The sequence below is a fragment of the Chlorocebus sabaeus genome, chromosome 25 (genome assembly GCF_047675955.1).
Source record: "Chlorocebus sabaeus isolate Y175 chromosome 25, mChlSab1.0.hap1, whole genome shotgun sequence".
Lineage (NCBI taxonomy): Eukaryota > Metazoa > Chordata > Mammalia > Primates > Cercopithecidae > Chlorocebus > Chlorocebus sabaeus.
Window position 1 is genome coordinate 81745966 of NC_132928.1, and position 13860 is coordinate 81759825.

Below are 13860 nucleotides of genomic sequence, written 5' to 3' on the forward strand. Positions count from 1 at the left end.
ATGTACAAGACATGGATGAATATTAAAAGTATTATGCTATGTAAAAGAAATCAGCCACAAAATAACTATGTATTGCATGAGTCCATTTATATGAAATTCTAGAAAAGCAATTATAGTAACAGCAGATAAAGTGGTTGCCAGGGTTAAGGGATGAGGACTGGGTTGCAAAGGGAGAACAAAGAACTTCTTGGGGTAACGAAAATAACCACTATATCACGATCAGAGTGTTTGTTACACTACTGTATACATCTGGCAAAACTCATCAAATTATAACTTTACATTGCTTAATTTTATTACAGAAGTTACAACTCAATAAGTCTCATTTAAAAAATAATTCATAATCACATTTAACTATGACAACAGCTTTTCAGCATAGGTATTTACCACATCCCATCAAAGAATATTAAAATCAATATTTAGGAGGGAACTTTTAACCATGCAGTAGATATACAGGAACTAAAAAGTTCTGAGAATGGAACAGTCCTCATTCTACTCAACTTGGCCATGTGGGTAAACAGTAGTTGCCTAGCAACTAATGTAAACTCTAAATTTCTAATAAATACATTGACCACATAAGCAGGTGATCTCACAGATGATAAACCAAGCTTTACATAGAAGGGTTCTTCCTTTAATAATAAAAAATAATAATGTGCTTAAGTTATTTATCTAAAGTAGGAGTAAACAAGGTATACTAAACCTAGATAATGAAAAATAAAAATATGAAATTAAACATAAACATACACACACACAAAATCCTTGTCCTCGTTTGGCCTTTTACATCAGGACTTTACTTACCTAATTTATGGGATTAATCCATGAATTTGTGGGTGAACCCTTTCCCCTTTTCTACTTTAAGCCACTCCCGTACAGCCATTCAAACTGGCTTCTCTTATTTACATGTGATTAAATGCATACAGGATAGTACTTTTACATATATTAAATGACTCTAAAGGTATCTCTCCAGATTATAGAACCTGTAGACACCACAGGAAAATACAACACTTTCTGTAACATGCATACACACAACATACCAGAAAGTCAAACCTAACTAGATTATAAATGTGCAAAATCAAGAATTACAAAGAAATCCCTTAATAACAAGCAAATTCCTAACACACATATTAAATATATCATTTCTCCCTTACTAGACATAGCATGTCACAGATTAACAGCATCAGAAAAAAGATCAACTTCTAAGACGTCACTCACTGCTAGCACTCTTACCAACCGTATTATTTTTGGTTTGTGGAGCACTTACCCCTCTTCTGAACCCAACCTTCTTTCACAATGGTAACATCGCTCATGATGACTCCCCTCTGAGCCCCCAACTTGGAGAAATGGTACTTTGTGATATCGGCTTTAGGGTTTGGATTCTCTGCTGCTGCTGCCCTTCCCACTCTCTAGTGATGACTCAGCCTGGAAGGAAGTATTGAAGAAAGAATTTCTTTTTTTTCCATTCTTGCAACTCACAGAGCAATAACAAACAACTAATTCTTTGTAAATGTCTTCAACTGGCCTGACCTCACATAAAAGTCTAGCTCTTCAAACTGGGGAACTTATTTGTTAAATAGTTCTATAATGAATGCACTTCCCTAGTCTTGTGACCAATTTCAAATGATAGTGAAACTTTTAACCTAAGAGGCTGCAACAAAAGTCTTAAGAAAACCAGTCACGCCTACCCAAATAATACAGAAAATTTGTTTGGTGATGTGTATTTGAGCTAAAGAGGGAAAAGAATAAAAGTTAATAGCCCTAATTGTGAATACTTTTTGTTGTTTTTTTTTTTTGAAACGGAGTCTTACTTTGTCACCAGGCTGGAGTGCAGTGGCACGATATCTGCTCACTGCAACCTCCGCCTCCCAGGTTCAAGCGATTCTTCTGTCTCAACCTCCTAAGCAGCTGGGACTATAGATGTGTGCCACAACACCTGGCTAATTTTTGTATTTTTAGTAGAAATGGGGTTTCGCCATATTGGCCGGGCTGGTCTCGAACTCCTGACCTCGTGATCCACCCACCTCAGCCTCCCAAAATGCTGGGATTACAGGCATGAGCCACCACACCCGGTCGTAAATACTTTAACTGATATAAAATGCCCAATCATCATTTATGTATTCTTACTCTGCCTGTTCCAAGAAATATTTTAGGGAGATTAAAAAATAATTGATTTCATACTATGTACTTATAAAGTGAAACAAAGGGAATATGAAAGTAGAAAAAAATATTGAGTATTCAACATGTGCCAAGAACCGTTACAGATTCTTACATCTATTATTCTTATGTGATCTTGATGACCTTATGATGATACTATTAATTCCATTTCACAGATAAGGAAACTGAGGCTCACAAAGATAAAGCAACTTGCTCCATTTCAACACACCTAGTAAATGTGGAGCCAAGATCTGAAACCAGGCTATCTGACTCCAGAGCCTGCATTCCAAAACTACACTGCCTTAAGATAAAAAGAAGTCAGAGTAAAGGCACACATATTGGGGAAAGATAAGCCACAAATTTGGCATTGAGTTCTTGGGAAGAAGACAATGCAAATAATACAATAGGTTTTCCTATTTACAGTATCCAAAAAAAAATTTTTTTTGAGATGGGGTTCCCCCCATCATCCAAGCTAGAGTACAGTGGCACAATCATAGCTCACTGCAGTCTCCACTGGGGCTCAAGCAATCCTCCCACCTCAGCCTCCTGAGTAGCTGAACTACAGGCAGGCATCACCATGCCTGGCTAATTTTTTTAAAAATTTTTTGTAGAGATAGGGTCCCCCTATATTGTCCACGCTGCACAAATTTTTTTAAAAAAGGAAAAAAAGTTCCTCAAAAGAAATACAACTTTTCCTGGGACAAAAATCAAATTTATCCCATGAGTCTTCTTCATAAGATGTATGCAGGAAAGTCCTCAAAAACATCCTCCCATATACAGCAATGAGTTTTACAGGGTCATTGCTTATTGTCGCTCTCAAACTAAAAAGGAAAATGCCAACATGACATTAGTAAATCCATTTGCACCAAAGGGGACCAAAAAATGTGGTCCAGGTACACCAGTGTTATGTGGTCAAGAATCATATGCATAAATTTTAGATAACTAGAAAAATGGATAGATGGACTACACAAACATACTCTCTCAACTTGGGTTGTGATAAATGATACACAGCAGTTAAGTTCAGTGTTAGACTCCCAACCTAGTGCTAAATTAGATTACAGGTCTTTCTTCAATGCAAATTAAGTGTGGAGCCTAACCACTTAGCAGTCAGGAATCAAGACTAAACATTCTCTATGTAGCCTGACTAAATAAACTGACAAAAGCTATGTAGCTGAAAGCAAGACCACCAGCCTTATGTATTATGAGGTCACAGGCAGAACCTATAGGTAAGGCTGAGACTCCTCAAAATCACCATGAGTCTGTTGCTGTGGAGAGTCAAAAAGGGATATTAGCTTGTAATCCCAGCACTTTAGGAGGCCAAGGCAGGAGGATTACTTACGTCCAGGAGTTCAAGGCAAACCTGGGCAACAAAGTGAGACTATGTCCATACAAAAAAAAAAAGAAAAAAAAGAAAAATTTAAAATGAGCTGGGTATCAAGGCATGCACCTGCAATCCCCGCTGCTGGGGAGGCTGAGGTGGGAGAAATCACTTGAGCCCAGAAGTTCAAGGCTGCAGTGAGCTATGATTGCACCAACACACTCCAGCCTGGGCAACAGAGCAAAACACTGTCTCTTTTAAAAAAAAAAAAAAAAAAAAGGGATATTAGAATCTGGAAGTATTTTCCTAAAATACATTTGTTTGACAGAACACTAAATTAGAGAAATTCTAGAAAAATAATGAAAATAAAGATGAAAAAGAGAAATCCTGTGGGCTAGTAAGTGGGAAATTCCACAAATCATATTCTCTTGAAACGTCACTATTGGCATATTAAAGGTTCTAAAAGAAATATGTATAACTCTACCTCAGCAAAGCCTAAATTTATTACTGTCATAGGAAATGGCCACATAATAGGACTTATTTCACCACACATGTTAAAAAAAGCCAAAAAACCTTCAATAAAGAATCTAAACATCATTTTTATTTGATGTAACATCCTAAAGAATCCAACATGGCCAACTGCCTACATAATATAGAGCTACATAACTGAAAAGGTTAACTACTTATACTGCATAAAGAATTATAAGTCAAATACCGGCAGACACTGGTGCATGATCTCTCTAGAAGAGCTGCACTGTAGCCCTTCTCTTTGGTAATACTTGTAGCAAGGGGCTCAACATCTATTAAGGCCATTCTTGGTTTTTAACTATACAACTATATAACATGAATAAAAGACAATTCAGATCTTACTATTCTTAGAGTGGAAATGAGAGAGAGATCAGGGTAATAATGAGTAATAACAAAAAATTATATCCAATAAACATATATAAAATACATACTTTCCTATCAAAATGGCTTATATTACAGTATCTTTTTAAAGAACACTAAAAAAAAATTTACAAAATTGATTCTGTATTTCGAAGTGAACATTTTATTATCAGAATGTTAAAGCTGGAGCGACCCTCATTTTATAGCTGAAGAAACAGAGACCAAGACAGATGAAGTAACTTGTCCAAAATGAAACAGTCACCAAATGGCCAACCAGGACCAGACAATCAAGCATATGCTCTTTCCACTCACATTACTTCTTCAGTATAAAACAATACACTGAAATACCCAGACCAACCCAAAAATCAATGAATTTTGTTTTGTAACGAAACTGTTTCTAAAAATTAGTGTTTTAGATAAATGTTTTTATCAGTGCTCATATGTGTAAGATTAAACTGTGAAAATGTATGTTAAATCAACAGGACAGAATTTATAATCTTCATCAGAGGCAGTGAACCCAAGCATACATTATAGAGATAGCTTTACCCATTTTCACTTAAAACTATTATCAAATATTACCCACAATTTTCAGCTTTAAAAATTGCCCCTGGGTCTTTACTGGCTAAAATGATACATTCTTTGAAAATAACTTAAAAGATGTCATAGGTCTACTACTCTGGAATTATGGTAAGTTAGAAATAAACAGTTCTATTGACTAGTAAGCAGCAAACCATGTTCTTTAATTTTCCTATAGCGGCAACACTCCTGCACAACAGCATATACTGTCCCATTCAGTCTTCCATATTAACTAAAAACACTAATCCACAAGACGAGTTGGAACTTTGTCATCTGTTTCCTAGGGTAGACAAAAGTTCACCTCCTTCTATATTCCTAACTGTTCTAAAAGTGTGTTCCATCCAACAAACTATAACATAATTGGGTTTATTTTTCTTTTAAGCTTATTGCATTAAACATTTCATTGCTAATTTAATTTTTCCCATTCTTATAAAGTTTCACACAAAATTCTTGACAGATTCCACTTAGATTTTACTCCTAAAACAGTTACACAAAAGGTATCTTCATTCAGAACTGACTGCTTGAGAATTTGATAACAGTAATAGCATTTGAATTTCATTTTATAATTTACAAAACATTTTGCATATTTTACTTCAATCACATTATAATTTAGTAAAGCAATCTGACACTGCCTAGCACTTACACATGCTGGCAAATATGGAATAAATGAATGAGTGGATGAATGATGAAGATGCGGCCTTAGATAACAAAGAACAGGCTATGCAAACAAATATAAATTAGTAGAGAGAATGGTCTTGAGCCATCTTAAAAATGAAACTGAATTTAAACATTAAAGAAGCACTTATATATAAATTATAATTAAAATGATAATAAATACTGTGCCCTATTCCTTAAGGTATGTTTCCTATAGACCTCCATTAATTACAAGGACTAGAACACAATAAACGTATCCTTTTTTCTTGATAGCTTTTCACCATTTTTGCTGAGATTAAGTTTCAACTTCAAGCAAAACCACCATCAATATTATAAATACATATCGATATATTATCAATATATCGATATATATTATAGCATTAAGCTAACCAAAATGATCAATTATGGGAAGAAAAATGGGAAAGAATGGCATATTTTCTTAATGATACTTTTAAGAATTTGTAAAAGACACATTTGCTTGTAGTAACCAGCCATTCAATTTTAAGCAAAAAGTAAATTTCTTCAAACATCTTTTGAAACTATTCACTCAAAAAAATATGTAACATACATATACTTATTCAGTCAATAAATTATGTATCGATTGTCTACTCCATGACAAGGACTATTACAGGTTGGTAAGAAAAACTAACTGGTTTCTTTAAAAATCTTGTCCAAACTTGTAACTTATCAAAGAGCTTTCACATATATCAATTCATTTGACTCTAAAAAACAAATCTGTGCTGTAGCTATTACAGTCACAATTTTGAACCTGTGACCAACCAGTAACATTACTTCCCCTAGTTACAATAAGTTAGCAATAAATAAAAAAAAGGACTACCTGCAAGTCTTCCATCAATTTGCTATGTTTTCTACCAAGTAACACAATATGAACTCTCAAAAACATGTAATATTTGCAAATAGTTCTGAACATTTTTTCTGTATCAGATTTTTCAAAAGTCCAAAAAGTAAAACATTTTTAAATAAATTAAAAATTAAATATAACTAAGGCATCACAAATGAAGTAACAGAAGACTAAAAGTAGGTTTACATAAAGTTAAAAGGCTCCCAACTCTTTTTTTTACGAATAAGGACAAAATTCATAGGTTAATAATTTCCTATAAGTGAATTTCTAAGTTAAACGCCAGAATACAATTCAATAATACAACTTTCTCTAAACTCTTTGTAATTAATACTATGTAGAATATATTTGCTTCCTACAATTTTTTAATATTATTTATGTATGACAGCCAAACTGAACTAGTAAAGGACATCTGAAGTTCAAATACAACAGGATGTTACTAGTTTGAAAAACAAATGATGGTCAAGGGTAACCACAATATAATTCTATGGCATTTTCTGATTTCAAGAAGTAAGTGAAACTAATATATACCATAATAAATACATAGGGCTATATCAAACTTTTAGAAGGATCTGAGGGACAAGAAACATTCTGAAATGTAAAGGAAATTCAAGGTAATTTGTTCTGTACTTCAAATAATTCCAAGGCAGTCTGTCCCTATTTTCGGAGTTGTTATCCTGTTAAAAATATACACATCATATACAGAAAGTGAACCACATAAACAATACACTTTGGATATCTTTCTCTCTAAAGAGCACTTTGTGGGATTTTCTTAAAACTCTTTCTATAGACAACTTCCCTGAGGTTCAGAATATGGTAAAATACCTGAATAGGCAAAATTTCCAACTTTCAAACAACATATCAGTTCTTCCAAACTGCCAATTCTGAAAAATCGATTTTATTAAGTTTAAAACATTTCTACAAAAACATGAAGCATTTTCCTGGCCGTTTCCCTACTCCTGTTTAGGGCATCTGAATGCCATTTCAATCAACACGATTATTAAAAATAAAAAAGCAACTTGTACTGCGTGATATACTCAATATTTTAATTTGAAACTAATAGAAAAATGCTTATTAGATTCCTGTTTCACCTAAATCACTGAACAAGCTATTGATAAATTATTCCCTCCATTTCTCATGCAAAGTGTAGGCTGCCTCTATGTGAAGGCATCTATAATACCACGGACAGGTTGGGGACTGCTACTAAAAGAACTTCAGATGGCCAGGCATGGTGGCACATGCCTGTAATCCTAGCACTTTGGGAGGCTGAGGCAGGCAGATCACTTGAGCCCAGGAGTTCACAACCAGCCTGGGCAACATGGCAAAACCCTATCTCTACCAAAAATACAAAAATTACTTGGAAGTTGTGGCAGGCACCTGCAGTCCCAGCTACTCAGGAGGCTGAGGTGGGAGGATCACCTGAACCCAGGAAATCTAGGCTGTGCTGAGTGGTGACCGTGCCTGGGTGACACAGCACAGTGAGAACCTGTCTCAAAAAAAAAAAAAAAAAAAAAAAAAGAATTTGGTTGCACAGTTGGTCATATTTTTCTAATATACATGTAAAACAATTTTAAACTTTGTCTTGGGAGACTAATTATAAATTTTTAAAAATCCATACATATATATAAAATGCAATTGATATACGGTCCATTAAACACCAAGAATCAGATTGACAGAATTTACCCCCAGATTAAACTGAGCTAACCAATAGGTATGGAATCTTATAACAAGGTTCATGACAATGGTGCATTAGGAAGAGCACCAGAAAGACCAAGAAACTTGAGTCCCTGCCCCACCCAGAGTGATGCTGTATAAGGTCACTTTAATTATCTGTGCCTCAGTTTCCCGAGCCATAAAAATAAAAGTGTAGCATTAGATGAACTCGGAATAGCTTTATAGCTCTTCCAGAGCTAATATTTATGATTCTGCAAGTTAAAATCTGCAGAGTATCTACTTCATATATAGATGGCATCATAAGTGAAAGACGTGATTATACATACATAGTTCATGTCCTCAAAAGTTTTATAATTGGAAGATAAAACATTCAAACAGCATTTCAATTAAGACAAAATTTGGGCTAAGCTCCGTTATCGGAAAAATACTATCCTCCTTCCCCTCCTATCACTAGTCCCCCAAATATAGTCAGAGGCTTTCTTATCTAATATAGATTCCAATATACATGTAAAATCCTCCTAAAATCTGTCTTGGCAATCTCCCTAATTATAAATTTTTAAAATGCATCCATATATATAGGAATTATCTAATATAGGGAAGAAGAATTCTCATTTGAAATTCCAGTGTTTTCTTCTAGCAAATCTTTTTACTTTCCCCTCATAATATTTAGAAATGAGAAATATCTATAGTTGATGATAGGGTACTGAAAAGAAACAGAACTAAAAAAACACATCAACAAGTCAAGAAGCATATATTAATTTTACCTACCCATTAGTATTCAAGGATTACTTGGCAAAGAAAATGAGTTTACATCTAATTTGATGAAAGACTATGATGTTATAATAAAGTATGTAAACATTTGAGGTATCTAATTTGGCATTTTAAACAAATGAAAGGGTATGTTAATGGGCCAGTCAATACACTTTTATTAACTTGATGCTATGGAAATTATTGTACCAAATTATGCAAATTTAGAATTGTCACTGTTAAGTCTAATAATAGGTACAAACAAGAAAAACACTAAAAGCGTTGTAAAATTAGGGAAGTTTAAATAACAGGTATTTTTAGAATGCCACAATAAGTTCTTCTTATGTGAAAATCACTTTCAAAAGTGTAGCAGGGGTTGTTTGAAAGATTAAATGAATACAGGTAAAGCACATATCACAGTGCCTGGCACATGGCAACTGCTCACCAGGCATTGGTTAGCAATAACTCTAAACTGAATCTAATCCTATCACATGTAAAAGATCAGGGCAAAGTATTTGTTGTCAGAAGATTCAGGACTATCTTTCCAAAAGAAGATATGCTGGGTGACCAGGATTTAAAATACTGATGCAGACGCTGAAACCTGGAGTAACACAAATCTTCTAACAAAAATTGTGTGTATTATTAATGCATATTAACTTAAAAATAAAAATGCAAGTCAGATTACAAGACTGATTTGCTCAAAAAAAAATGAAAATGGTTTTTCAGTTCTTGCATTTTGTTGCTCAAATCTAAGATAGTCTTAAATTTTTCTTTTTAACACTTTAAAATTTAATCACACTATAAAAACAAGCTCCTATCAAATCATGCTAAACATCCAATTAACAGTGGTTAACAGTGATTGCCTTATCTTCCCAAGGACAAATTCTTGAACTAAAAGATGTAATAACAAAAGAAAGCATGGCTATCTTCTCACAAAAATACACAAAGTTTAAGTAAAGGCTAAACTTCCACAAAATCAATTTGTAAAACAGGTTCCTCATTTTAAAGAAACCCAGACAGCTGGAAATTTCCACTGAATTTTTAAAAGAAAATTTCTCATATGTTTACATCAAAAGCTACAGTTTAAAAAATAAGTCTTTACTTTCCACAAGACTCTACCCTAAGTTCATTTTTTTCCCTAGTAAGTTTAATCAACACGTTTATTTAGATTTGCAATGATTCTGAAAACAAATTCCTTCTGACAGCGATTTTCTGAATGAAATGTAAATATTAAAAGTTTTTAATTAAACCAGCACAGTTCACACTCCAGTATTTGTTAAATATAATCTTATTTAAAATATTTTACATCTATAAAATTTTTTAAAAGTCCAAAGCAGAACCTTAAAAGTACTCTGATATATACAACTTAGAGTCAATGTCAAGATTATCAATCCGAAAATTAATTTTAAATTGGATAACAATTCACTCAAGTAATAATTATGGAAAGAAAACCAAATGAATACAAATAATAATTTCGTAATTTTTGCAGGATTACTTTGGACTATTTTTAAAATGCTAAGAAAACATGCTGCAAATCCACAATACAAACACACATCTGGAAACTAAAACCCTACATTCATCTAAATTTCAACATTGTCTCATTCATGTAATATTTGTTCCCCCTCACTTTAAAACTGGAACCTCAAGCCAATCAAAGATATTGGGGTCAACCCCAGTAAGGAAAACAAAAAGATCTTCAAGTGCTATCTCCCTGTAAACTTTCAAGTACAATCTCCTTGGTAAACTTTCCAAGTCAAGATAATGTACTGGCAAAAGGAAAACAATTACAGTCTGGATATATATCTTGCATGTGATTGTGCATTAAATCATAAACCTTGGAAAACTAGTAATTTAGTAGTAAGTTGCTATTTTAATTATAAAATATTTTCATATTTTAGACAACCACCTCCTGGAATGTTTGTATTCGTTTATACATATTTTGCAAGTGATACTCGAGTTCTGAAGACTAGTCTTCATTTCCTACACCATCTTTATTACACTCTTCCACCTTCGGTCTCCTAAGTAAATATATAAGCTAAACCCATGAGTTTCACTCATTTGTCAGTTTCAACCACTGACAAAACCCAGTGGTTGCCTAGTGATTTATAGTACTAAAAGATATATACGACCATGCTTTACCAAATATGGAACACATGTCTAAACTGTTGACTTGAGACAACTGTCAATGTATTAACTACAAAAAGCCATTGTATCTTCAGCCTCAAATAAAATCAAAGTGTGAACATTTTATTAGAGCTAGAAATTACCCAATACAGATGCATAGGTTTTACTGTTGACTTTCTAATTGGAAACTTCATCAATTGCAAACTACCAGGCTTTCAACCAAAATGCCACACTGGTGAACTGAGTTGGTTTTATTTTCATAACAACATTATTTTGATGGAAGAAATGTCAGCATCCCAGCTTTGACTTATGGGTAAGCATTTCCTCTGCTTTCAGAACACAAAAAGTAAATACCGGTATTGGAAAAACCTGACCCCAACGAGATTCTTTATCTCTAGGCTAACTGTAGATTCCCGGGAAATCCCAAACAAGGGGCGACCCCGCCTCGGCGTCAGGGTCAACACAGCAACCAGCTAGACTTCAACTTTGGGCTCTGAAGGGCCCCACCGGCATCATGGCTGATGCGGACCGATGCGCCGGAGGAGGTGGACAAGGAAGAGGCTGGTTTGTTTACTTGCAGCCAGAGCTGCCGCCGCCGCCAGCAGCGACAGCATCACTGGATCAGCCAAACCCAGCATCTTCCGCACATTTCTATTCTTAGCACACAACTCCCAAGCGGATCAAAACCCCACTACTATTAAAAACACAGAGAAGCACGTTACCCACCTCCCACACACACACACCCCCCCACCCCACCGGTGCCGTCTTTTCCTGCGCGCCAGTGGCGGGGAAGGGTGGGGAAAGGAAGGAGACCCCAGGGACGCCTGTGCATCCTCGCCTTCACCCCACCCCACGCGCAGACAGCCTCAGCGCCAGGGCGCGCGGCAGACGGCTCCCTCCCCCCAACCCAAACACACTGACACCGGCGCTCCACGCGTTATATAACCTCGCCACCGCCCCCGGTCCAGGCGGGCGCCCCCTCCCCACGCCGCGCGGCCCGGGCGGGGAGGGGAGAGGGGAAGCAGCGAGAGTTGCGCAGACTGGAGGCGCCGGGCCGGGGCAGCCCAGACACAGACGGTACCGCTAGGCCGGGAACACCCCTCCCCCGGCCCGCTGCGCACCGCCGCCCCCCACCTTCCCCCGGAAAGCTGGGGGTGTCGGTGTCAACCGCGCTGGGCATCCCCCGGCCTCCACACCCACACCCACGCCCGAAGCCTCCGGTGACCCAGCCCCCGCCCACGCCCCCGGCGCGGTGACAACCCAGAAGCCCCCGCCTCACCCCACCCCGCCGCCATCCCCAGCCTGAGGGAGGCAGGGAGGGAGGACCGGGGCCCGGGGCCCAGAGGGAGTGGAGGCCAGGCGGGGAGGGGGCGAGGTGGGGGGCGGTGGCTGTTACCTGCAAAGGCGGCGGCGGCGGTGGCGGCCCCGCAGCTGCTCGGGCGGCGGCGGAGGATGGAGCCGGGGGGGGCGGGGGGAGGAGAGGGGGCGACTCGGGGGTCCCCCCTCCCTCCTCCTCCCCTCCTGTCCTCCCCCCACCCCACAGAGCCTCTGGCCTCCTGGAGCCCGGTGCGGCCGGCGGGAGGGCAAGCGAAGGGCTGCAGGGGAGGGAGGGAGGGAGCCGGCCGGGCCGGGCCGCGGAGCTGGAGCGGGAGGCGGCGGCGGCGGCGGCGGGAGGGGGAGGGAGGAGAGAGGGCGGCGGCGGGGAGAGGAGGAGGCGGAGACTCTACATGGGAATCGGATATCGGCTACAAATTCATCACCAGAAAACACCGCTCGGGCGGGGGCCGGGTCACGCCGGCGGGGCGGCGGCTCTGGGCCCCGGGGCGCGCCCGGCGCGTGGAGGGGGTCTGCGGCCTCCTCCCGGGCTGCGCCTCGCTGAGGGGACCCCCGCCGCCTCCCCGCCCCCTCCTTCCTCCCGCTCGGGGCCGCCGCCGATCGGTTCTCGCCGCCGCCGCGGGGCTTGTTGTTGACTTTGAGGAAAACTCCTGACGTCAGGGGCTGGCTCTCGGCGACTGGCGGGAGCGGCTTCCCCGCGTCCCCGGCCCTGCCCGCCGCCTCTGCTCCCCTCCCTGCCCGGCCCTCGTCCTCAGGCTTCCCCGCGCCCCCAAACCCGCGGCGCCCCGCGCCCCCTCTCCTCTCGCGAGAACATCCCCCTAGCCAGCCAGAGCCGGGAGCGGGGGCAGTCGCTCCCGGGCGGGAAGTTCTGGGTTTCCCCCGCGCCCGCGTGGCCCTTGGCGGGCACCCGAGGCCTGGGAGCGGAGGCTCCTGGCCCCGCCGTTTCCTCGGCTCACCCACCCACCCGCCCTGGCCGCGGACGCGCGCGCCGCCAGGCCCCGGGCGTCTCCTCCGGCCCTCCGCGGCCCCTCGGGGAGATGGGCCCGGCGCTAGGGCTCGCACCTGGAAGCCCACGAGGTGGGCGGTGCCCAATGAGGAAGGAACCGTAGAGCGCGGAGCGGTCCAGGCGCGGACCCCACCCACTGCACCTCGGGGAAGAGGGACCCCGGCTCAGTGCGTAGCACGAACCATTCCTGACTATCCCAGGAGACCACTGCAGCCCAAGAACACCTCTCCGAACAGCCTTCCGCCCCGCTCGCTGCAAGCATTCGTCCACACACGGTACACAGATAGCGGGCGGATGGTAATTCACTCTTAAAATCACACCCTTTTTAGGGATATTCGTTTTCAATGACTTTGGGAAAGCCACGAGGTACTACATTCAGTACGAAGAGGCTGTTTCTTTATTTTGAAGTCAGTGACTTCTGAGACTGCATTGGGGACACTTTTTTGCAGAATGACCATATTTTACCATGCAGCGCACTTCAGAAAGTTACAAAAGTTTACAAGTTTTGTCGCTTCTGGAAACACCTGGCCA

General features: G+C 40.0%; 1 protein-coding gene across 5 annotated transcripts in view; it reads right to left on the bottom strand.

Moving 5' to 3' along the window:
* The window catches only part of AKT3 (AKT serine/threonine kinase 3), a 359827-nt gene extending 347179 nt beyond the window's left edge, over positions 1-12648 (bottom strand). Inside the window, exons 1-2 of one of the 5 annotated variants that reach the window (XM_007989958.3) lie at positions 12385-12647; positions 1259-1416 (exon numbers count right to left, since the gene is read on the bottom strand). In XM_007989958.3, the coding sequence (XP_007988149.1) occupies positions 1259-1304 (46 nt within the window). In that variant the 5' untranslated portion in view covers positions 1305-1416; positions 12385-12647. Of the gene's footprint in view, positions 1-1258; positions 1417-3595; positions 3615-12384 lie in introns of those variants that run through there. The other 4 variants (XM_007989955.3, XM_073011887.1, XM_007989959.3 and 1 more) reach the window with 4 other exon arrangements.
* Positions 12649-13860: the final 1212 nt, after the last annotated feature.